The sequence below is a fragment of the Maylandia zebra genome, linkage group LG2 (genome assembly GCF_041146795.1).
Source record: "Maylandia zebra isolate NMK-2024a linkage group LG2, Mzebra_GT3a, whole genome shotgun sequence".
Taxonomy (NCBI): domain Eukaryota; kingdom Metazoa; phylum Chordata; class Actinopteri; order Cichliformes; family Cichlidae; genus Maylandia; species Maylandia zebra.
Genome location: NC_135168.1, coordinates 44743602 through 44768421, shown reverse-complemented (window position 1 = coordinate 44768421; position 24820 = coordinate 44743602). Strand labels below are relative to the sequence as shown.

The following is a 24820-nucleotide window of genomic DNA, read 5'->3' as shown; positions in this document are numbered from 1 at the left end:
AGCAATCATAAAAAGACTATTGCAACTTTGGTACCCCTAACCACCTGTGGATGATTTTGCAGCAATGTTCAGTTATCTGCTGCACTATAAAATGTTTTCTGATTGAGATACAATATTCAGGAAGACCTTTTTGTGGTTAATTCTACAACTGGAAGACACTTTATATAATAATAATAATAAATATATAAAATAATAAACTTTTTTATTAGATATTTCAGTTGCTGTTTGCTACAGATCAAATGACTTGTCAGCTTGATGCAGCCTTGTTACCAATGCTGAAAAAGTTGTTTACCTAACTGTTGACCATTAAGTGGAAAACAGTCACCCTCATACTGAATGCTCAATTTCACATAAGATTTCATTTATATTAATTTGAAATCTATTCTGCCCAACTGCCCATCATGCAATTTATTCAGAATTTATTTTTTGGGATTTTATCCTATTTATTATTTTTTCTTTATTTTCAAATATTTGCTTAAATAAACTACACAAATTATTTTATTTAAAATAATTGTTAAAAATGAAAGTAACATGGTTCCACGAGTTAATTTGACTGAATGAATATATTACAGAAAATTTCCTGCAGTTGTAAAATGTCCTGTGTAAACATTTACGCTCCCTGTAAACAAATGCATTTAAATTATGTATTTATTGTTTCTGCAGATTTTTCAACCTGCAAATATTGCAATAGAATGGTAATCATGATTGCAAGGCCTTTCTTAACTTTGCCATTTTTGTTGTCTCTCTGTGTTTGCCACTTGAAGGCGCTATTTCCACTGCTGTATGTTTCAGAAAACAATAGCGCTGGCTAGTGTAGGATAAGGATACACGGCTTGGTCCTCTCTGGTCTAGACATCACATCATTAGCCAAGTCAGCTAGTAAGCTGTTTATTTTTTTTGACAAAATGTCAACCACGACCGGCGGCGGAGAGTTTGGCAACCCCTTACGAAAGTTCAAGCTCGTCTTTCTGGGCGAACAGAGTGGTAAGATGGGCACGAAGTACTTAGAGAAGCGTTAATTTGGTCAGATGAAAGGAAATGTTGGGAAAACTGGCAAGATCAGCTAACTAGCTTTGTGGTGTTAGCTTAAAATTGCACGGTATGGTACAGTCATGTAGTGTATATTAGTGACCAGGAATGATACGGGACAATCTGTTAATTTTGCAAGGTCAACAAAGGATATTAGAGCATGACAAAGATTATTAACCTACCGATTTTTCTCCCCGGTGATGATGTCATTGAATAGCTACCATTAGCTTGAGATAGATCGCTAAACTAGCTTGTTTTGTGCCTTAAAAGAGGGCAAGAATATGACAAATTATTGTGTCGTAGCAGCTGTATTCAAAATTTATCCACATATTAAAAATTAACGAAATGAGTCAATGGGCATTGTCATTGTTCCTCCCATTAGTTTGTGATGGAGGTTCGTTGTTAGCACGTTACTTCTGCTTGTAGCTAGCAGTTAGTTAGCTCTATTGGGCTAAAACGTCAATGTTGACGCTCGCTTGCGCACTTTAAAGACTTACATAGTTGCTCTAAGTCTGTTACAGATCACAGGCTTCAAACAGAAAATCTCAATAATTAATTTAAACCGTCTGTTTGTCGGTGTATAGTTGTTTGGCTGTTAGCTTCCTGCTGCAGCATCTTGAACAAGCCACGTCGACCGGTGGTTTCGCACCAGTCGGCCTTTTTCCTTCATTGCCATTATTTTTGCTCAGGTTCGGAGACTGACCCTGACATTGCAAAACGTGGCTTGTTGTTAGTAATGTTTGTGTCGTGTAATTGATACAGTATGGTATTACGAGCCAGCTGTCAGGGGTCGAATACATTTTAATTTTCCAGATTTTGTGGCTCCACCCATATTGCCAGCTCAGCGTGTGGGTTCAGTCGTCCACACTGCATCAGTGGTAATAGCAGTTTACTCACCGTGTGATGTCACCGACTCATTTTTCTTCTATATCTCTTCATTGAATACAGACTTAATTACACAATTATATAATTTTTAAATTTACCATTTGAGTGGTGGTTTTAGGCTTGAATTCCCTGGAATACCTCTTGTGTTACTAAAGTGACTGTGTTTTTTCTGTACAGTTGGGAAAACCTCACTCATCACCAGGTTTATGTATGACAGTTTTGACAACACTTACCAGGTAAAAAGAAGTTATAACAGGGATTTGTGTAGTCATTTTTGTCTGAAAACTGACATTTTTGCCACAAGCACAGGTGTAATAAAAAACGAGCGAACAGTTTCAATGCGACTGATCATCTAATAACATATGTGACAGTTAAAATAGAATAAAATAGACCAATTTATCATGTCAGTAGCTGATACTTGTAAATATTTAGACAAATTTAAATTGGACAATTAAAAAAAATTAACACAAAACAATACTTTATTAATCCCTGAGGAAATTATGGGATCATTTAGTTTAATTGTATTTGGCATAGGGAATTTGCATTTAGTAATCTGTCTATTCACATTCTTGTAAATATGGTAAATATAGTGTCCATTTTTGCGATCAGCTTGCTAGCTAAGCCCCTGAGGTTTTACCTTCTGTGAAGTGTATAACGAAACATGAATAACGGGTTACTTCAAATTGCCGAAACCATTATGTTTCACCAGTCAACCAGAGTAGAATGTTTGCAACACACAAAGGGCTTGCTACAAAAATCACTTACTCCGGATGTTAGGAAGCATGTGAGTGCATTCCACTGATTAGATTATGAGCGCTACCTGTGTGACAAGTCTAAATGTCAGTAGAAGTAGTAGTAGTTTATCTTTATTTGGCTCATTTAGAGTTTAAATGACAAACTCCTGATATAAGAATCTACATGTAAGGCAAATTAACTAAATCATCAGCCTCAGATTTAAGTACAAAAATCATGACAGAAGGAAAAAGAAAGAACTATCATCTGTTTATGTCAAGTCCAGCTACAGATGAACTCCTATCTAAAGCATCTTCACACAAAACCGCTATCACAATACTTGATAATTTTGTTCTTTCTGGACATTTTTTAGCTATGTTATGAAAAAGGTCAATAAAATATGTTTTTAACATATAATGTAGGTAACGATTCTTTAAATGTATGTAATACATTTAACTTGCTGGTAACACTGTTTAATTGAAGTGTTTGTTTTACAGGCAACAATTGGCATTGACTTTTTGTCAAAAACTATGTATCTGGAAGATCGCACGGTAAGCCCAGTGTGTTACTGTAATTTACATCATTCCAACTGGTCAGGTATTAAAACTGCCATAGAAGCATGCTTCTGCTTATTATCACACCATTCCACATTGTTTATAGATTATCCTAGTTTTTTGTTTTGTTTTTTCACTCATTTTGTTGAACATGTGATCGTGTTTTTAGTTCCCATCATTATTTCAAGATTTTGTTTTCCTTCCATCCCCTGGCTGGATCATGAATTGCCCCCATGTTCCCACATTTGTTTCGTGGCTGGCCACAGATCCGGCTGCAGCTCTGGGATACAGCCGGACAGGAGCGTTTCCGCAGCCTCATCCCCAGTTACATCCGCGACTCAGCCGCCGCTGTGGTGGTTTATGACATAGCCAGTAGGTATTGTGGCTTTGCCTCTCCTCCTTGTCCTTCACTTAGTATGTGGAAGGGCAAAAAACAAAATCAAAAGCACCAATGAGCCTAGCAAACCCGCTGGATAGCATGTTAGGGTATATTTCAGATACTGTTTGTATTAGGTGTAGTGATTCAAAAGCATTTCTCCAGCAGTGTCCAGGGGAGTGTAAATGCTAATAGTTATAAGTCTTACTTGAAGAATAATGAAAAAGATGTCTGCCGATGTCACTTCATGAGCAGAAATCCTGTGAGAGCTGCCTAAATAATGATTCAGCAGGGCCTACTTTCACATTTGCATAACACCCGTCATCTTTGAGCCTTCTGCATTTGAATGATTCTTCGCAATTCCTCCATTTAAAGGTCATTCTCTTCTTTACTGCTTGGCTTGCAATTCTTTTTATGTCTGTCCTGTTCTCCACATTCTCATCCTTCCCTTTGCTGCCCTTTATCTCGACTTTTTTTTTTTTTTGTCAATTTCTTCTTCTGCAATTCCAATCCTCAGGTCCGGCTCCAGCTTTGGGACACTGCTGGACAGGAGCGTTTTCGTAGCCTAATTCCCAGCTACATCCGTGATTCTACCATTGCTGTGGTTGTTTATGACATCACCAGTGAGTCAGGGCTGTCCTCTAACCATTCTGTAGGGCTCTAGAGTAATAGGAAGGAAGCTCTTTATTTCTGCTAGTACACTAATACAAAATACACTTCTTCTCCAAGCTTTTTCTTCTGAATACTCCTGCTCACTAACACATAACTACAGGTTTTTCTTATATAAGATTAGGCTTTTCTCTAGGCTTTTAACTGAATGTATTGTAACAGATGTTTCATGTATTTTGGGGCACATGTGGCTGATGTGTATAATGATTTTGTATTTTGTTGCTTGTTTTCACCCCATTTGCAGATCTTAATTCTTTCCAGCAAACCTCAAAGTGGATTGATGATGTTAGAACAGAGAGAGGAAGTGATGTCATTATCATGCTCGTCGGGAACAAAACAGACTTGGCGGATAAAAGGTACATGGTTGTGAGATAAGCGCGAATGATTGTTTTCTTGTTCTATTTACAAAGATTGATAAATGGATCCTAGTGCATTTACAAAACAGGTATCTTTGTGTAGCATAAACTCTGCCAAAGCCTGGAATCCCACTTCCCTTCAGTGCATCTCATCCAGTTTTTACTTTTATTATTTCCTTGTAATGTTGCATACTTCAGCCTTTCTATGAGTTATTTAAATACTTTTATTTATATTGGGGTTTTTTTTTATTTATACTTTGATCATATTTCTGTTTTGCCTTTTTTTTTCTTTTGCCTTACGTTTTTTCTCTTCATGTCATTTTGAATATTTTTTTGTGTTTTCCCCTAAAAACACCACACTTCCATCCTTCACCCTCACCTTACCCTTCCCGGGACCATGGCAGGCAAGTTTCTGTTGAGGCGGCAGAGAGGAAAGCTCGTGAGCTCAATGTGATGTACATAGAGACCAGTGCCAAGGCTGGCTATAACGTCAAACAGGTTGGTGTTCAGCAGGAGCAGGTGTAATGGTGACAAATTATCCCGTTTCAAGCAAGGCTCATACTGTCTCAGAGGTTAGGGAGGCCCGCCTGTGACATCTGGGGTGTGAAGCTCCTCCATGTCTTCGATCATTTAATGGATTAGAGTGTGGCTGTTGAATGAATCATTGACCTTCGGAGTGGATTTTATGCTGTTTCGTCTTTACTCAGCACAGCAGCCTCTGTCCCTTTGTCTCTGTCCGCCTTATAAACTAACCACTCTCTTCTTCACTCCAAACAAGATTCATTGCTGAGCTCTCTTTGTCCTTCTCTCCATCTCTTCTCTTTTCTTCTGGCCTGTCCTCTTTGCGGTTTCTTTCCATATCTGTCTGTTCGGCCATCTCCATCCTTCTGCTTTTACCGGAGCAGACAGATCACCACGGAGGAGGGCGAGCAGAGAGCTAAGGAACTGAATGTCATGTTCATTGAAACCAGCGCAAAGACTGGCTACAATGTCAAACAGGTAGCGATTCCGTTTTCTCAGGGTAGTTGAGCTAATTCTACTCTGTCCCCCCTCGTGGCTCATCATGACCTGTCGTAGCTTTGTCCACACAGACTTTTCAGTGCAGTTGCTCTGCGCAGGTTTATTGCAACTGCCTTTATTTCCCAGTACTCTGTCTGATTTGCTAAAACATTTCTATGAATATAATAGATTTTCTCAGCAGATGACTGTATCGTTGCTTTGACTACCACTTGTGTTTATTCAATGAAATGCAATATTTAGAGATAACTAGCTATAATTTAATTACATACTGCCCATTGACTACCATCTAGGGTTTGGTAATATGATAAACTGTATTGTTACCAGATTTTCAGTACTTTCCATGATAATCTATCTAACTCTAATGTATGACTGTATTTGGCTGTTTGGAATCAAAAATTTATCATCAAGACTGAAATATCTCACTTCTTTAGGATGCCAGGGGCTTTGTTTCAGTGTGAGTGCCTTAGTGTTGGGGCCTTAAGTAAACATGTAAATAAAAACACATTTCTGGAGATTTGAGTATAAACAGTTTCCTGCTACATCTGTAGAAAATGTACTGTACAGTCCTGTGAAAAAGTAATTTCACTCTTACTGCTTCAATAGGAATAAAGAGGCTGAGTAGCAGCCAGGTGCTGCTTATGAAATGCACTTGATGAAATGATGATCAGCAAATGTGAGAACCTCTGTGAGGTCTGGAACATTGAAATGTGTTAACACAATGCCACAGTCTTCCACTAAAGGGACAGACCGTGCAATGTTTAGATAAACTGAAAAAACTCAAGAGCTACATGTCAGACTCTAGACATTGGTTAGCATGTTCAATGCTGAAAGATATATGATAGGACATTTTGGGGGGGTGACTTATTTTGAAGGTTCCCAGAAGGAGCATAGTTTAGTTTGCAAAGTTGTATAAGAACAAACCGCTAAATCTGTGGAGCAATGTCCTTTGGGCAGATGGGACCAAAGTGTAGAGATTTGGCCGTAAAGCGTTGTGCCACATTATGCGAAAAACAAACGCCCCGTACCAACTGTCAAGCATGGTGGTGGAGGGGTGATGACTTGGACTTGTCTTGTAGCCACAGGACCAGGATACCTTGGAGCCATCAAGTCCACCATGAACTTCTCTGTAAACAAATTATTCTTGAATCAAATATGAGGCCATCTGTCCAAAGACTAAAACTGGGTCATTCAGCAGGACAACGATCCCAAGCACATCAGCAAGTGTACAACAGAAATTAGCTCTTAGTTTTTTACAGGACTGCGTAAAGACCTGTGAGAGTTTTTCTTTTCACAGGACTGTCTTGTGTTTTTTGCTACTTAAACTACTACATTTTATTTACCAAATTGTTCCTTTCAAATGTTTAATTTTTCTTACTGTTTTGCAGCTGTTCCGACGCGTTGCTGCTGCATTGCCTGGGATGGATAGCACACCAGAGAAAAGCAAAGAGGACAGTATCCTTTTTGAGTTGCTTTTGCGCAGAAATTGCTGCCATACCTTTTGTCATGCCACAGTTTTAAAAATATTTGTAACTTAGCACTGACTGCGACTTAGTTGACTGGAAAGAATGCAGAGAATGAAAGGCACTGCAAAAAAAAAAGAAAAAAGAAGTGAAATCTGCAATTCATGTGAAGTGTTACTTAACTAACTTCTTTCAGTGATCGACATCAAATTGGAGAAACAGCCAGAGATGACTGTAACTGAGAGCAGCTGCTCATGCTAGTACACCTCAGCCCCTGCCAGCCTGTCTCCTCCCCACCAACAGCTTGTCTCTCAGTGGCCACTTTCCTCCACCCTTGGCACACGGCCATCGGGATGGAGGACCTGTCTTTTTTTTTTCTTCTTTTTTTTCCCTTTTCAACTCAGTGACTTTTCAGAGTAACCGTGTGGATGTGCATTACTGTATTGAAACAAATTATTTGGGGAAAAAATGGTTCAAAAGTAAACATTTAAAACAAGGAATAAGTTAATTGATATGTTCAGATTTTCATCCAGTTGCATGGCATTATATAGGATTGCAGACTGACATAGCTAACTGCTCTTGAGTTATTGCACAGTTTAGAATCTTAGTGCTGTTACTCTTGTTGTTGTAAAGTAAAACTGCTTGGGATTATTTAAATGACTCTACAAGGTTGAGTTCTCTGCCTATCCTTTTGTTTTTGTTTCAAATGGAGAGTTCTGTCTCCTAAACGGCTTATCATTTGTCGACTTTGTCTTATTTTGAGGAAGTAACGACTGGCTCTCAACCAGTGAACTGTTATCATTGCAAAACATTATATTACCACATTAGGCTCAAGTAAACCCTTTTCATTGTGTCAGTGGAACTACTTATACCTAACACGTCTGCGAGCTTACATTGCCAAATACAAGTGTGTAAGCGGACCGGATTAACACAAATTTGTATTTAACAGTACTGCAGAAGGATGTGTAATAAGGAAATGGATATCCATTGTAAAAGGGAAACCAGCCCAAACAAATTAGAAAGCCTACTAACCTAAAAGTTTATATGTTGTTGAATGAGCTCTGCATTGTACTAACATGTCTGAGGAGGCATTCTGAGTAGATGGTCCCCTAATACTATGAAAATCAGTTTTTCCACGTCGATGGAGAGTTGTCACTTTGGTCACCATCTCATCGACGATTTGTGTTGTGTTGATTACACTATTGCAACAACATGCAGCATGCTCACCCCGCAGGATTTCCATGGATAAGAACACAGATGCCTTGCTTGTTTGTTCACCAACGTTGTGCACTGAATCAAGCCACAATATTGTAAAATATCAGAGAAGCCTGCTGACTGGTTCATGGCTTCACTAGTTGTTTGTAGAGCTGGTAGATAGATGTCCTCAGATACAGCTAAAGCTTACTAACACCCTTGCTGTAAAAAAAGTGCAGACGTTAGTTGCCATATCTTTTGCTGTATTGCTATTGCCTGTGTAGGACTGTTGGTTTATTTATTTTGTAACTTGGACATACAGCTAACATTGTACGCGTGACCAAAAGTACAGATGCCGATACGCATGTTTTAAAGTTTTATTTTATTTATTGTTTGCGTGTTTGCTGAGGCGCCACCTACAGGTGACATTTACGCCTAGTGAGTTTGGGGGGGGGGGGGTGTTTTTTTGCCGGTGTGGTCTGTTGCTTGATTTACAGTCACAGTTAAAGCCTACACCATCTCCCAAACCAACTAACCAGCCATAGCACAACAAAAGACACTGATCGTTTGCTGTAGCTTTTTTTTTTAAATGTCCAGCGTTTTTAAAAAATGGATTTGAAAGTTAAGGTATTTAAATTGCAACGCGAACAACCGTTTTAACATGAGCAGCTCTTCTATTACTAAATACTCAGCTTTGTGCTATTCTGAATTGTGTCTGTCCATTTGAAATATGTCTACTCGTGTTTAGCAATGTTTGTGTGAATACTGTACTATTACTATCTTATGTATAAAAAGGAGAGTTAATGACAACAAGTGTAGGCTTATCACATGGAGTAAAATAAAGATATTTCACCAAAATTTAACCTCTGTGTTCATTTTGTTTTTAAAACTCACTATTTTATGGCAACAGTCATATTAATTCTGTTCATTAACCTCCTAAGACCCGAACTCTTCCACAGCATGCATTTTTGATTTCTCTTTGATATCTGGGCATATTGGGACCCGATGAATGTAAAAACAAAGAATGACCAGATTTTTTTTTTTTACCTGATTTTTGTTTCTAAGAAAAATGAGAGCCACATATGAGGATATTTGTTTAAAATTTCGATAGAACAGTAGCAGTATAATGTCCTCGTAAGTGGATATCAGGCCCCTGTAGAGCAAAATTGAGTATTTTGGTCTAACTAACCCAAAATGTGATGTCCACATATGTGAACGCCAGGTCCTAGGAGGTTAATAAAGTTCTAAATGAGTCACAGCACCTGAGCCGGTTATACATAGGTGTGTCACACGTCACCATTGAAACTATGTAACACATCACAGTTGTAAAATGTTATAACAGTTAGGTGTGGTCAAATGTGAGCATGACACTGCATTGCACAAATCTGCTAATATCTAACTAAAGAATGTAAATGAAATTTTATTTCCAATAATCCTGCTACAGATAGATTATTACTCTCATCCTTGAGTATTATGTGTCCAGAGCAGAAGGTTCTGGAAAAACCTTCACTTATTCCAAGTTGTATGCAGTAGAGAGACATTTCTTAATAATACTTTATGCAATACTTGAACACAGCTTTGGTACAACACTAACAAATCTCAGCTTGCATTTTCAACAGACGTGTTCTAAGGGCTGTTGGGGGCTTAAGACTTGGTGTTAGGATGTTGGTACAGTAAGAAGAACCATCTTTTTCTGCATCCTATATTCATGGTGCACAGTCCTCACTGCTTCAGATGACTGCTTTTCCCAGACGTGGGTTAAGCCTAGTCTTTTACAAAAAACCTTTTTCTCATTGGAGATCTTCACCTAATTGTACTATATAAGATTTGCTCTTTGGGTTGGATACAAGTCTAGGAAACTGGCTGAATAAGAAAAGCCATCCATCCATTACTTTCTGCTAAATAAGTGGATAAAACAAATTCTTCAACAGATTTCAAAACCTGTTTTGCTTGCACGTGGTAGAGTTGGGTGTTTTGTTTTTTCAAGATGAGACAGGCCGTACATCCCTAAATATCCATGTGAAAAGACACTTTCAATTTGCTCAATTTAGTCAGGAATTCAATGTAGACTAGGTCTAATTTGAACCAAAGAAGCCTAAATGGTTCAGACTGTAATGCCACTATCAAATATAAGTGTGAAAATCAGATTTTTTTTTAAACATTCCACTCATAGTTTACTAGAGGTGTGCTTTTGTTTAGTTTTCACAGTCGTGATGATACTCAGAATGGATCGACGCTGAGCAATTCTCACCTACCCACTCCCCTGATCCGCCCACAATGCGCAGAGTACTGTGAGTGCACCCCTGTTTGTATTGTTAATACTTACTCAGAATAACACCCAGTAAGGCTGCTCTTTTCTAAAAATACTTTTTAAGTTTAGTTAAAGTTTCGACCTATAGTAGCTGCACTGACAGCTGAGGGCGGGGCACACCTTTTTTTTCCCTTTACGCACACCTGGTTTCAGGAAGTAACCTCTACGTCAGCGGGAGAGGTGTTTGAAGGAATGGCTCAGGAATTCAACACAAAAATCTTGCTCAACTGGACAGGTGATCAGCAGACATATATCTCTCTCACCGAGGGCACCACGTCGGCAGAAGCTTTAAATCTCGTCCGTGGAAAAGCACAGAGAGACTGAACTTTTCTGGGGGCGATCAGATTGAAGGATATTATTTTTCTTTTTCCTCTTTAAGAAGAAAGGCTTCTTTTAAAACAGACGAATATGTCTCGGGTTTCGAATATTTTACCCGATGAGGCGGTCTTTGTTGACTTCAAAAAACAGTGTTTAGCAACCGACAACTGGCAAAATAAGTATGACAACAATGGGATGCAAGTGTGGATCGAGGTGCGCGCTGTGAATAAAGGAAATCACGTACCTAAAGTCCACAAGATGAAGGTGAGTTTGCTTTAGCACCAAATCTAAAAACTATAATACCGTTTGAAAAATAAATCAGTTTTATTAGGCTGTCGTGCTATGTGGGTGGTGTCCTGTAACCCTCTGTATGTTTTCCCCCAGTGTAAAATGATAGTTAATGATGTGTCAGCTGCTACCATGTTCGACGTCCTTCACGACAGCCGGTACCGCAAGAAGTGGGATGTAACTATGCAGGAGAGTTTTGACATTGCCCGGCTCTCTGCTAATGCTGATGTGGGCTACTACTCATGTGAGTGAGCACTCTTATCACTTGCAATGCTCTGTGTGTGTTTGTGGTTTGGTGTGGGCCTGATTAGATGTGAGATCTTGTGTTTGCTGATACAATAACTACAAGTGTGTGTGTGTGTGTGTGTGTGTGTGTGTGTGTGTGTGTGTGTGTGTGTGTATATACTTGATTCAGCTCTCATCTATGAAGACTCATCTCATCTATGGCCTCTTGTTACACCAGTGTATTTATTGCCATAATAAGGGCAAACTTGTTGAGCCTAAATACTGAACTAACAGAGAAAGCTTGCCAAAGTATAACATTATTTATGTCTTTATTTATTTATTTATTTATTTATTTATTTATTTATTTATTTATTTATTATTTTGGCCTTCTGCAGGGCGTTGTCCAATTCCATTAAAGAACAGAGATGTTGTGACACTGCGCTCGTGGCAGGTCACAGATGACGAGTACATCATGGTTAACTTCTCAGTCAAACACCCGGTACGCCACCTCCTACATCCACTCAAGATACATAGCAACCATTGCCTCTACACATACTGTTTGTACATGTCTTTGACACCTCTTTGTCCTGTTATGTGTGCACTGATTTATTGTTTTTAAAGCTAGCCTTATCCATTGTCACATTGTGCAGAAGTACCATAAAAATGTATAGTGTTCCTTATTATTCTGCAAATGTTTTCCTTGAATTATAGAAATTCCCTCCTCGCAGCAACCTCGTAAGAGCCGTTTCCATCCAGACGGGATATTATATCAAGGCCACGGGACCAAATAGTTGCATTTTTACATATCTTTCACAAGCAGACCCCAAAGGTAAAACTATATGCAACAATTACTTTGTTCCATTCAAACTTAGAGTTCTTGATTCATTTCTGCAGCGTTCTTACGATGAATGTGTGTCTTCTAGGCTCTCTCCCAAAGTGGGTGGTGAACAAAGCATCCCAAGTTCTTGCTCCTAAGGTATGTAATGATTCACAACCTCTTCCACAGACCATTTCCTGCTAAACATTTGTTCACCTGTAGTAAACATCAGAGCTGTAAGTGATATGGTTAAATCCATAAGCACAGTATCGGCATCTGTGACAGTCTAGGTGTGTTTTCACAAGGGTTTTTAAACGTGCAAGAGGGGTGTGTGTGTGTACATGTGCACACTCATAAGGGAGGGGAAAAGTTTCACGTGTCTTAAGTGACAATGGTAACCATAGAAACAATTTAAGGGCCTGTCCTGACAAGGCTGCTGACAAAGTAGAATCTCAGCTTAAGCTGTCAGTCACCCTCCTGGAAGAACCCAAGTTTCATATTTTCCGTAGATTAAAACTATTTAGACCAAAGTGTATCCATATGTGTGTGTGTGTGTGTGTGTGTGTGAGAGAGAGAGAGAAACTATCAATGAGACAAGAACAACAGCAAGAAAAGTATTTCTAAAAGTCTGCGTGAAAGTATTTCATATGGTATCTCCAGGTCACATAAATCTGACTGGAAATGGGTAAAAGAACAACTTAAATTGCTTTACACCATCAAATCTACCGATGTCTAAAAAATGCATACAACCATTATAAAACCAGGCGTTCAAAACACCTTATTTAAAAGACTTTAGAAGTGTATCCATTTAAAAACCTACATAGGCAAACAAAATGTAAACCTTCTCTCTACATACTCAGTTTTGTTTGAAGAACTAGATTACTTGCCATGTAATCTACCACGCAGTGTTTTATGACCATCTTTATCTTCAGCTTTGTTGACTGAGAATGGAGGAGTGCAGCAGTCCTTTAACAATTGCATCATCGCTTCTCTTTTTAGGTAATGAAGAGTGTGCACAAGGCGGGACAGGAATACTCAAACTGGAAAAGTCAGAATTCCCCCGATTTGAAGCCCTGGCTGCACCCAGAGCAGAACACCCTTCCCATGATGGACCCCGCTGAGCTGTCAATTCAGAGAGCAGACTCACTGGAAAATGTGGATGAAAGCTCAAAGCTGGATGCTAACGAAGGGGAGGACAGCAGCTAAATTGAATGATAGTGATGGGAGGAAAGGTGGACAAAGACGGAGAGATTGAGAGGTGGACTGTAGATGGACTTGAGGTCTCCGGCTCTCTGTGATGTAACCAAGATCCTCCAGTTCTAAATCGGTGTGCCTTCGAGGATGAGCAAGAGCATGAAGTGTTTACAACTGTCTGACAAGATGGAAATGAGCACAGATCAAGTTGCCATCACCTCAGTCTGTGTTGAGCTAAGCTAACTTCCACTGTACAGGGTTAGAGGTTTTGGGGTTTGAATGTGACACATTTGCAATACTACATTTACAATTGGACCAAAGACAGTCGATCTTTAGCTGCAGCTACATGAACAAATTTTAAGTGGAAGAAAGGGAAATATACTTGACTTCTAGCAGGTCATTATTAGTGACTGTGAATAGAAATAAGATTAGAAAGTTGGCAAACACCTGTGGAGAATTGTGACACTAACGTCTCTTCAGAATATTGCAAAGGAATCGGGTCTGAAAACAGCTGAAACTGTTTCAGCTCACTTTATCTTCATTTGGGGTTGTAGTCGACACAGAACGATGGTAACGTTGTGATAATTTATACTTAAACACGGTTTTGTTAATATGTTCACAGCATAATGTACAGGTAGCAACTTGTGGGGCAGGTTGTCTTTAGGTTTGTAATTAGGAAGGCTCTTTTTGAAGGTGTGTTGCCTTTACTCAGACGTTGTGCAACCAAGGTGTTTGCATTGTAAATTATTACAAATGGTAGAGTTTCATTGGTCCACAAGGAAGGCACTGAAGTGAACTCCCAGTTAGGTTGTATTGCCAAGTCACAATACACACAGAATTATTGTATTTTGTTAGTTGAATATCAGTTGACCTGAAGGATTGGAATGACCATAAAGGCTTTTTTATTTATTTATTTCAAGTTGATGTAAATTGATGAAGTAATGGCCTGGGATGAAGCCCCTGTAGGTTGACTTTTTTTTCATATTAAACTATTTAATGATAACAATGTTACAAGGCATTCCTTCTTTTCTGTTTTCTTTTTCAAATAAACCTTAAGGTTAACAAGCTTTTGTACTCATTGTAATTGTCAAATAAAAGGAATGCAGTCAATCAGTTTCAAGAGAAACTGACTTCAAGGATGAAACAAGTTTTGCTACTTGCACCAGAACAAACCGGTCCTTCTCTAGCTTTGGTTCCAGTTCTTCAAGTGCACAAAGCCAAACACTAGAAAAGGTCAAGGAGTCGAGCTTGATTTTTGTAATCGTAACCTCTATAAAAAAAAAATGCAAATACTGAACCCATTCAAACAAATTTTTTACATAAAAATGATCAGTGTGCAGAAATAAAGACAATACCTTGATGAAACTGGTAGCTATTAACGTACAGTTTATTGTATGAATGCATAATGCACTAAGATCCAGAGGTATTCAACTGTTTTCTATGAATGTTCCATTGTATGCAGATTTAATTTGCAGCCAGAGGTTGGATCTGCAGATTTTACTGACTATGCACATCTTGAACCATGCAGGCCAAAATTATGAAAGCACCAGACTGTCTTTGGTTTGAATTAAACCTGCAAACATTGGTGCCTCCTCACAGATAACACCCCATTACAAGCTTTACCACTACGCTACGATAAATGTTATGCACTTTAATAGCACGTTACAAGCCATGCTCGTAAACCATTTGGCACCTCAGACACATAGTTTATGCAACAGCATTAAATCAGCTCAGGCGCAGTTTATGTAAAACTCGTGCATGGAACATAGAAGTACCAAAGCCCTCAGTAGCAGTGACTGAAATGTATATTTACATCACTTAGCATTTCGTACACAATTACAAATCTTTACTAAATATGAAAAAACAGCATTGTGCAATATATTCATAAATTCAACAGAGGTCGGGTGACCATAACTCATATCAAGTGATGGTGGTTTAGTCCACACATATGCAAACATCTGCAGAAATATCATAACAGGGCTTGAGGAAACATGGGAAAGGTCATCTTTAAATCCTTTGCTTGACTAGAAAATATTTATTATTTATCTGTTCTATAATTTATAGTGTAAAATCTAGTTTATAGTCTTAAAAAAAGCTCTGCATAGAAACAACTTCCTAACCATATGTTCAATCGAAGTAGAGTTCATCATGTGAAGCATGCAGAAAGGAGTATCTATGAAACTCAGTCTTTAACGTCATGTATATTTTCCTTACATGAAAGACTGAATGAGATTGTTAGTCATGCATTAGTCATCTTTGAGCTGAGACAGAATGGAGGCCAGAGTGTGTGGGAGGATGTTAGTGAAGTGCAGTAAAGTATCCTTCTGTCTTTGTCTCTCTCTCTGCTGCCATCTAGTGTACGGTCCTCTCCTTCTGCCGTTGGTAGTCTGATAAAACAACACACAAAGGACACCATTTGAGTACTGACATGGACACTGTTATACATTTCTGTATCAGTATGACATAGCTCAAAGTTTTTACTGCTTTAAAGTTTTTATTGTCTTTTGTTTTTGCACTCAGATAAGCCAGATGATAATCTTATTATTATGTGGGCACGATGGCACGATGGCATACTGACAATGCTCAAATTCTTGCAAAATTCAGCATGTTTTAAATATATAACTCATGCTGTATTAGCACACTGAGGAATAGTAAAAGGCACAGACTAAAACCTGCTTTCAAAGCCAAAGTGAGCACAACAGTTTCTTCTGAGCATTTCTTTTACTTAACCTAACAGCAAAACAAGACTCAGACATTTAAGGACATTAAGTGTAGATCTGTCTTAAAATAATATCTTACAAGATCTCTACCCATGAACACAAATTCTGCAGGAAAACATTTTTTTTCTTTCTTACTTCATCTCTCTAAAACATCTTAACAGTTGAGATAAAAACACATGTTGACATAAATGGTTTTTTAGGTTGTCAGCATGCTCCTGATACAATCGAGTAAACCAACGCTTACTGTAGGGAAAGAAGCGAACCCTCATCAGGATTTCTCGCGCAGTTTTCAGAATCTCTACAGCCTGAAGAAGACAAACATTATCCATGATCTTAAACAGAAAATATAATGCAATGTTGTGATGAACAAGATATGGAACAAAAAGAAAACTGCAACATTTGGCTCCACCTAATCTTGCGTTTTTTTAGTATGAGATCTGCTGTTTCACTGGAAGAGCAGATAGATCAGGAGGACAAGCAAAAACCTGTCCTCCTGACAAGTTTCCAAATACAGAAATCATCTGTGAGTAGATGCTTTCTGTATTTGCACATTAATGCTACAACATGCATTTGCATGTCAAATTTTTTTTTTTTTTTAAAAGCTAATATTTACACATTATGTCCAAATATTTACATGCTGCAACAGGAACTGAATTTTTCAAAATAAAAGCAAAATGTACATCTCCTCAAGCATTGCTGATTTTAAACAAACAAAACAGAACACAAAACAATTATGGTGCATCTAGTGCGTCATCATTCTCACAGCGGTTTGATTATGGCCAGAATGGCTTACACTTTAATTCTCTTCTAGAAAGTCATTCATGCTTGAAAAAAAATATGCAGGAAAAAAAGTTTCAAGCCTCTTTTGTTTTGATTTTGATCATTATGGCTTTACAGCTCATGAAAATCAGAAATCCACCATCTCAAACTACAACAATATTTCAATTTCAGTTTGAACAAATTATGGTTCAAATAGTACAAATAAGGTGCATTTCTTGATCTCGTTCAGTTCATGCAACCACAATCACGGGGAAGTCTGCTGACTGACAGCCTTCCATGACGAGGGCAAACCACAGAAGGCCAGTGCTGAAAAGACTGGCTGGTCGGTGCTGTGTCAAAGCATATCAATGGAAACCTGGCTGGGGAAAAAAAAATATGACATGGTGGGAAAGTATCCACAAGCAGGGATGGCCGCAGCTTTGAGAGGACTGTCAGGATAACTCCATCCCAGAAGGTGGGAGACCTTCACAAGGAGTGGACTGAGGCTGGTGTCAGTGCATCAGGAGCAGCTTTGACATCAGTTCAAAGCTTAGTTCGAAGTTTTTCACATGAAATTTTTTTTGTTTCATTTCGAAATCAAGTTCCTAGACTCTGAAAGAAGACATTTTAGAGCACTTGATGCTTCCAACTGCCGGCAAGATTCATGGAGATGCCAATTTCCTTTTACAGCAGGACTTAACACCTGCCCACGATGCCAAAACTACCAAATGGTTTGCTCACCATGTTATTGCTGTGCTTGAATAACCAGCCGTCTCGCCTGACCTGAATCCCACAGAGAATCAATGGCATACTGTCAAAAGGAAGATAACAAACACCCAACACAAAAACACAGACGAGCTGAAGGACACCATCAGGCCAACCAGGGGCTTCAGTAACACCTCCGCAGTGCCACAAACTGATCACCTCCATGTCACACTGCACTGATGTAGTAAATCATGGAAACAGAGCATTGTCCAAGTACTGAAAGAATAGGTGAACACACTTTTCAGAAACTGGACATAGTAAGATTCCAAATCCTTTTTTGATCTGAAATATTCTACTAATTTGAGATAGTGGACTTCTGATTTTCATGAGTTATAATCCATCATTTTTTGAATGAAGGTACAAAAACAAATGAACTTTTTTTTTGTAATATTCAAATTTTTTGAGATGCACTTGTATATAATGCTCATTGTGAGTATAAATGTCATGGTAATTTTTAATGGTAAAAATGAACTCCAATTCCGCCAAGAACAGTGGTCAAATATCCCGTCAGAATAATTCAAGAACAGGACCACATTCATGACAGGGTTAAGTTTGTTTTACAAGTATAGCCACAATGTGTGAATGAGTGTGTAACTAATAATCCAAGAATAATAAAAAGCATCTGGTTGAGGTGCAACTTGCTAAGAGACATTCAACCAAATAACAATGAGGGTGTAGGGATATTTCTGAAAATAAATTAAAAATGAATAAAATGAATAAAATCTCTAAATGTTGTCTCAAATACTTATATTTTTAAATCTAACTTAGATTTAATTTAATAATTTACCTCATTGCTGATACTCTTGTTGTTGCAGAATAGGGTAAAAATCTCACCCACAGTATATAAAAGGGTATCCAATATCAAGTATTTTCCCGGGTATAGGTATCAGTTTTTTTCAACTCTTGAAATTTTGAAATACAAATAAAACAATATGTCTAGATTATCCTATACCGCACTCCCCCAAATTAAAGTTGACTTACTTTTTGTAATAGTGAGCTTGATATTGACACAAAAAATTATTATCGTGATCACCATTATAGGTTTACTTGAGCAACCCCGCCTTGAATATGTTCTGACTATATTGAAGATTAAAGAGCACAGCATAGTATGTGAAGCTATTTGTTATTCTTGTACATACATGAATAGAAATACACCTAAACTAAATCAGATTTATGAATAGAGTAGATTTCAATATGTAAGTGTGTGCTGGAGACAATGTGTTGAATAAAGCCTGTTTGAAATTCAGCCTCGACTTACTCTTGAGTGCTCTATGTCTTGGAAATCAACATCATTCACTGAAAGAACCTGGTCTCCCTCCTGTAGCCCTGCTCTGTGGGCGTCTGAATCTGGGACCACCTGCCAGCACACAGAAATGATTTAAATTGATTAAAAATAGGCAAACAAATAGTCAGCAGCACAGCAAGAAAAAAAAAACCCCCACATTAATAACCAGGGCTGTGCACGCACCTTGGATATAAAGATCCCTAACTGTGAAGCTTTCCCACCACGGATATTGAAGCCCAGCTGCGCTCCTGGAGGCTTCTTCAACACAATGGTGCGAGGCAGAAACTGTGTGAGCTCATTGTTATAGTCAGGATGATGAACCCGCTAAAAATGAACCAAGAGAAGAAGAACAGCCAGCAATATTTAGCTTCTTTAAGTTTGCTTCTTCTGCCTTAAAAACAATGTGATAAGAGTCAAGCATCATATTCAACATATTCAGCATGACCTGTTTGGAAAATAAGCAGATCAGCAACAACAACAACAAAAAAGGTATTTCCTTTGGGATAATAAAATCTAAATAAAAACATTCACAAAAAATATCCACCCATTTGCTTTCTGTAGCACATTTAATGGTATTGCACAGTCCTGACCTTTGCAGTCAGGCGCCAACACCTCTTTGCTTGTCAGATTTCCAAACGCATATAAGACAGGCTTCATGAACTCACTGAAACCCAAACACTAACTGAAAAAAAGAAGTTAAAGGCGCCAACTACGAAACCATGACAGACAGAAAAGCCTCAAGGAGACACAAGGACTGTGCATGCACCTGCAGGTTACAACCTGTATGTGACCACCTATCACATTACATTGGGCAGCCCCATTCCTTGGCCTGGAAGATGCCATTAAAAGCTACAAAAAGCAGTAGCAAGAAAAAAAACTCCAAGAATCTTTGTGACTCTCAGATAAACTTAATAGTATTCAGTAAAATTACCAGTAGATATTTTAGGTACAGCGCTGTGAAAAAGTATTTGCCACTTCCTGATTTCTTTTTCCCCCCATAATTGTGACACCTTCATATTTTAGAACATGAAACAATTTTTAACATGCAACAGCTACTGAAAGATAACCCAAGCACAAAATGCATATCTGATTATGATGTCATATATCAAAAAGGCCCTGTGTGAAAAAGTAGATACCTCCTAAACCCAATAACTGGTTGTGCCACCCCTGGCAGCAAGAAGTGCAATTAAGTGTTTATGATAACTGGCAATGGGTCTTTCACATTACTGTAAAGGAACTTTGACTCACTCTTGCACTCTTTGTGGACCACTCAGAGTTAGACTTACTGGAGTGTTTCATCATCTTACTAAATAACCCAAGTTTGCTCTAGCAGGTACACAGACTAATGGCTGTTCATTCTCTCAGGGTTCTCTGGTGGAGAGAAGAATTCATGGTTCTATCAATTACAGTACATCGTTTAGCTCCTGAAGCAGCAAAGCAGCCTCAGACATTTACACTACCACCACTATGTTTGACTGTTGGTATGATGTGCTTTTTATGAAATGATTTGCTAGTTTATGACAGATGTAAAGAGACAAACCTTCCAAAAAGTTCCGTTTTTGTCTCATTAGCCCATACAACATTTTCCCAAAAGTCTTGGGGATCATGAAGAATATTTTATGGCAAATGTGAAACAAGCCTTTGTGTTCTTTTTAGTCAGCAGTGGTTTTCTCCTTTCTTATTGTTTAATCGTGACCTTTGACCTTAACTGAGCCAAGTGAGGCCTGCAGTCTTTTAAATGTTGTTCTGGGTTCTTTTGTGACCTCTTGGATGAGCCATCAGTGCACTCTTGGTCAGCCCCTCCTCAGAAGGTTCACCACAGTTGCATGCCTTCTCCCATTTGTCGATAATTCTCACCGTGGTACACTGGAGTACCAGAACCTTAAAATGGCTTTGTACCTCTTTCCAGACTGATCAATGTCAATTATTTTGATTTTCATCTCTTCTTGAGCTTCTTTAGATGATGACTTTTTGACTTTTTGCTTTTTAGTTAAGATCGTTAGGCCCACTTCTCTTTGTCAGATGGCTTCTATTTAAGTGATTTCTTGATTCAACAGGTCTAAAGTCAGAAATCAGTAAGGGGGCAAATACAATTTTCGGCACTGTAAGAGCAGCCAAAAAATAAAGCACAACTTATAAATCGTAACTAAAGTTGAATACATAAATAAAATAAAATAAAAATATACACTATATAATAAGGTACACAATGTTTAGCACATGATTTAAGCACAAAGGTTAGTTGGATTAATATCTGCCATACCTCCTGTGGAGGTATCCATGCAGGTGGGTTCTCATAAGAAGGCAGGAATACCACTGGCAGCTGGTAATCGTCGTAGGGAATTTTCTGGTCCATGGTTGCTAAAATTCCCCACCGAGAAGAGAATAGCAGTTCATTGTTATGAACTACGGATGCACTGGACTGCTTGATACAAATTAAAGGGAAATCCCTGAAATCCAGACCGCTGATTTAAAGGGCTCAGGTGTATCTATTGTGTTGTGGTTTCGGACACGTAACTTCAAGTCAATATGTCAGTCCCTATTCCATGACTGCAATGCCTTCATTCACCGGGGTTTGGCATTAATGTACCCACATTATTACACCCGGTTTTGTATGTATCATTTTTAGATAAGGCATAAAGACCAGAGAAGACCAAAACATCAGCTAAAACACAGCTGCGTTCACAACTCTGTAACAGGTTAGCCACCAAGTCCGAATAGGGACGTTATATGGCTAACACTTAGAAATACCTTTAAAAAAATACGCATGTGGATCACGGGGAAGAAGCGAGATAAAATAAACGTGTGAAATGATCTCACAGTGGACAGTTTCATACAGCAATAACATACAAACGCATCACGAGCTAGCACAACGATTAGCTTACTGTTTAACTGTAAACGAGCTCGCTCCGCTCTATTAAACGGGAAGCGCTTTGACACGCGTTATTATTATCACAGGAACTTTAAAATAACGGTACTGGAATCATTTAGCATTGAAAAACATGAATGACTGCAACAAAACAACAAAAATGTATCTCACCTGCCAGTCAGAGGGCTAGCAGTGTGAACTTGTTGCTGTAAGCAATGGCAGGCAGCTATAGTGCGTTATCGCCACCTCCTGGTGTGGAGTAGTTACTTCAAGAGGTCCGACAGCATTGTGGAGTATTCGCGCGAATACTTTTGAACAGCTACAAAAGTCAAAGCGCGTGAATTCGTGTATTTGAACAGTTTTATTCACTGATTACAGAGGTCCTAATCACAGAGTTGAAGTTGTAAGTAGTTTTAAAAAAGTGAATAATGAGTAAAAATTTACATGACAATTTTTTTGTAATATTTACTGCCATTGCAATTTTTTTTTTAAAACGTGTGTGAAAAAAATTACAAGGTAAAAAAGAAAATCTACATACTCTCACATTTTATCCTACAAGTGCTCACGTTTTGCAGCATATTGACCTCCTGAAAGCTCTTGCAGATGGAGATCTTAATGGCGGCTAGCTGTAAAATCAACCGGGAAGTAAAACACCTCGGTGATATCTTGCAGTCTGACCAAAAAAAAGTTTGCAGTTTCATAATTATCATTGCAGCAAAAACTTCTGTATTCATTGTGGTGTTAAGAGCTTGAAAAAAGAAGTTTCACCTCTCCTCCAAGGTCCTTCTTCAGTTCGAAAAGGTGGAGAGTCTCAGGTATTTTACCCCTAGTGGTGGTTGACCCTGTGGGGGTAGTTGACCTACTAGTGATCATATGCATCATCCTATCAGCCAAATTTTTAAGACTGCCATGACATGGATGACTGAGAACCTACACAGACATATTTATTATGTTTGCTCATCATTTATGTCCCCGTGTCCCGTGTCTGGATAGTCATATTCTTACATATAATCTTATGTGGGGAAAAAATAATCAGAAATTAAGATCACACACATTCTAAATGTGAACTGTGACTACAGTTGCATATGTTTGCATTTCTTTCTAACTTGAGCAGAAAAAAAAACCAAGTGAAAAATGTGTGTTGCGAAATGCACCCACTTTGTGTGAAAGTTTGTGTGAAGCTGCTTTGCAGAAACTTGACGCGTGATATGGGCTCCATTATGCTAAAGCTTTATAGTGCATACTCTGTAACTGCATTTATTATCTTCAGTCAAATAGTGAAGCATGAACAATTTTTTTATTATTGTAGATTAACAATGGTTTCAGCACTCAGACATGACTTTGACGATAGTAAATCATGCACAATGTTTACTGTTCACTGAGACGGTTTAAGAAGGCTTCAGGTCTCTGCAAGTTGGACATTGCAATTAAATGAAATGAAACACGTGTTGACAGATTGGAATGAAAACACAGAAACTTTGCAAGATAGATAAACAAAACTATGGCAAGTTTTTTTTTGTTCTTTTCTTTTTTGTCTTTTAAATATGTCAGCATACCGAAACCGCTTTCAAGAGTTCCATTGCTGCTGGAGCATTGCTTGAGTACTATTATAACCAAAGTAACATTAAATAAAGTCATAGTAAAAAAGAAAAAGAAAAAAGAAACTCCACCTTCTGTCAATTCTAAACTTTTATATATCAGGACATAATCAAAATCATTCCTACCAAGGTCTTCAGATTAGGTAAATACAATGGGAGATGAGCAACAACAAAGGATCTGTTATAGTGTGTCATTGTTTATTTAAGAGAGAACTAAACCAATGTGTAGAAGCAGTGCGTGAAAAACTAAGTACGAGGTCCACACACAAAAGTGGTGCTGAGGATTATAGCTAAGCATCTCTTTGGTCTCATCTCTTCAAAGGACATTGTTCAAGAAGCCATGTGGTTTCATCAAATGCAAATTTGAGAACTTGAGCCCTGCAACCATGTTTTAGGTTTTTGGTTTTTGTAGAATGAAGAGACTTTCTCCTGGAGATCCCCCCCAAAAAATAATCCTTGCTTACCTTGCTTACTGAGGCCTATAGCGTCCAGGTTTTATTACAGTTTCTGAGTACCGCACTGTCTGGATTTCAGGTGGAATTAGTCAGACGTCAAGTCCTGGGACGATTAGCAGCCGTCTAGAATGTTTTTCACCCCTGAATAATCTTTCTCACTATAGAATGATGGGCTTCAAATTATTTGAAAATGACCTCGTAACCGTTCCCAGACTGAGCAGGAATTTCCTTTGCAAGATCGTCACTGATGTCTTTTCATCTTGACATTGTGTTAACACACACCTGGAGGCTCCATACCAGCAAACTGCCAAAACCTCTGTTTTATAGAGATGCTTAGATTTTTACGAAGATCAATAAATCAAGTGCGTTTGATTAGCAGCACCTGGCAGCTATTTTAAGTCTTGATTCTTGTGAAAGCAGTTAGGGCATGCTGAGTTTTTCACACGCTGCTTCTTGCATTTTGACCAAGTTTTTGTTAAATAAGTGATAACACAGAGTAAACGTCACGTTTTGTTGATTATCTGAGGTTATGCTTATCTAATTTTAGGACCAACTAAAGACCACACATTTAAATTTTATGCCCAAATGTGTAAAACCTTACAAGTTACAGTGAGGGGTGTCCTTTCCATTTACCATCAGAGTACATTATGCCTGCGTGACTTCGTTCTAACACTGCTGATCCAGTACAGGTTTTTTCAGTTTGACTAATTCTCAAATGATCGTTGAAGTTGTCAAAACAGTACATCATAGTTGACAGGATTTTGTTACTCTTGCACAACTAAAAGCACATGAATCATTCTTAATGGCACATGTGTCTAAAATTTGATTTTGTCTTTAAAAATATTTAAATAAAATCTTTTTTATAAGATAAATTGTTATATTCTCCAAAATTATATTAGAATTAGTTTGTTGCGTAAGTCGTGAGGTGCAGAATATTCCATCAA

General features: G+C 38.3%; 3 protein-coding genes across 8 annotated transcripts; 2 read left to right on the top strand and 1 right to left on the bottom strand.

Annotated features, from left to right (window-relative positions):
- Window positions 1–651: 651 nt before the first annotated feature.
- Window positions 652–9138, top strand: rab41 (RAB41, member RAS oncogene family). 5 transcript variants are annotated; one of them, XR_013093571.1, is made up of 9 exons: window positions 652–984; window positions 2092–2150; window positions 3144–3197; window positions 3467–3572; window positions 4490–4601; window positions 5006–5099; window positions 5507–5600; window positions 7007–7073; window positions 7278–7348. XR_013093571.1 is itself a non-coding variant. In XM_004545655.6 (8 exons), the coding sequence occupies exons 1-8, from the start codon at window positions 906–908 to the stop codon at window positions 7340–7342; spliced, it is 636 nt and encodes a 211-aa protein (XP_004545712.1). In that variant the 5' UTR covers window positions 658–905; the 3' UTR covers window positions 7343–9138. The 5 variants fall into 5 exon arrangements, 4 of the variants coding, with proteins under 4 accessions (XP_004545712.1, XP_012773172.1, XP_004545713.1 ...); XM_004545655.6 differs by lacking the exons at window positions 3467–3572; window positions 5006–5099 and adding an exon at window positions 4094–4199 and having other exon boundaries at window positions 658–984; window positions 7278–9138; XM_012917718.4 differs by lacking the exon at window positions 5006–5099 and having other exon boundaries at window positions 659–984; window positions 7278–9138.
- Window positions 9139–10744: 1606 nt separating this feature from the next.
- Window positions 10745–14495, top strand: stard14 (START domain containing 14). The gene is made up of 6 exons (XM_004545651.5): window positions 10745–11168; window positions 11289–11436; window positions 11813–11916; window positions 12129–12246; window positions 12341–12393; window positions 13234–14495. Exons 1-6 carry the CDS (start codon window positions 10995–10997, stop codon window positions 13438–13440), a joined length of 804 nt encoding a protein of 267 aa, XP_004545708.1. The 5' UTR covers window positions 10745–10994; the 3' UTR covers window positions 13441–14495.
- A 302-nt stretch (window positions 14496–14797) lies between these two features.
- Window positions 14798–22142, bottom strand: pdzd11 (PDZ domain containing 11). Of its 2 annotated transcripts, none has more exons than XM_004545649.3 (6): window positions 21995–22142; window positions 21218–21315; window positions 19141–19281; window positions 18931–19029; window positions 16393–16453; window positions 14798–15815 (listed from the first exon to the last, which is right to left on the bottom strand). In XM_004545649.3, exons 2-6 carry the CDS (start codon window positions 21308–21310, stop codon window positions 15781–15783), a joined length of 429 nt encoding a protein of 142 aa, XP_004545706.1. In that variant the 5' UTR covers window positions 21311–21315; window positions 21995–22142; the 3' UTR covers window positions 14798–15780. The 2 variants fall into 2 exon arrangements, with proteins under 2 accessions (XP_004545706.1, XP_004545707.1); XM_004545650.6 differs by lacking the exon at window positions 21995–22142 and adding an exon at window positions 21840–21953.
- Window positions 22143–24820: the final 2678 nt, after the last annotated feature.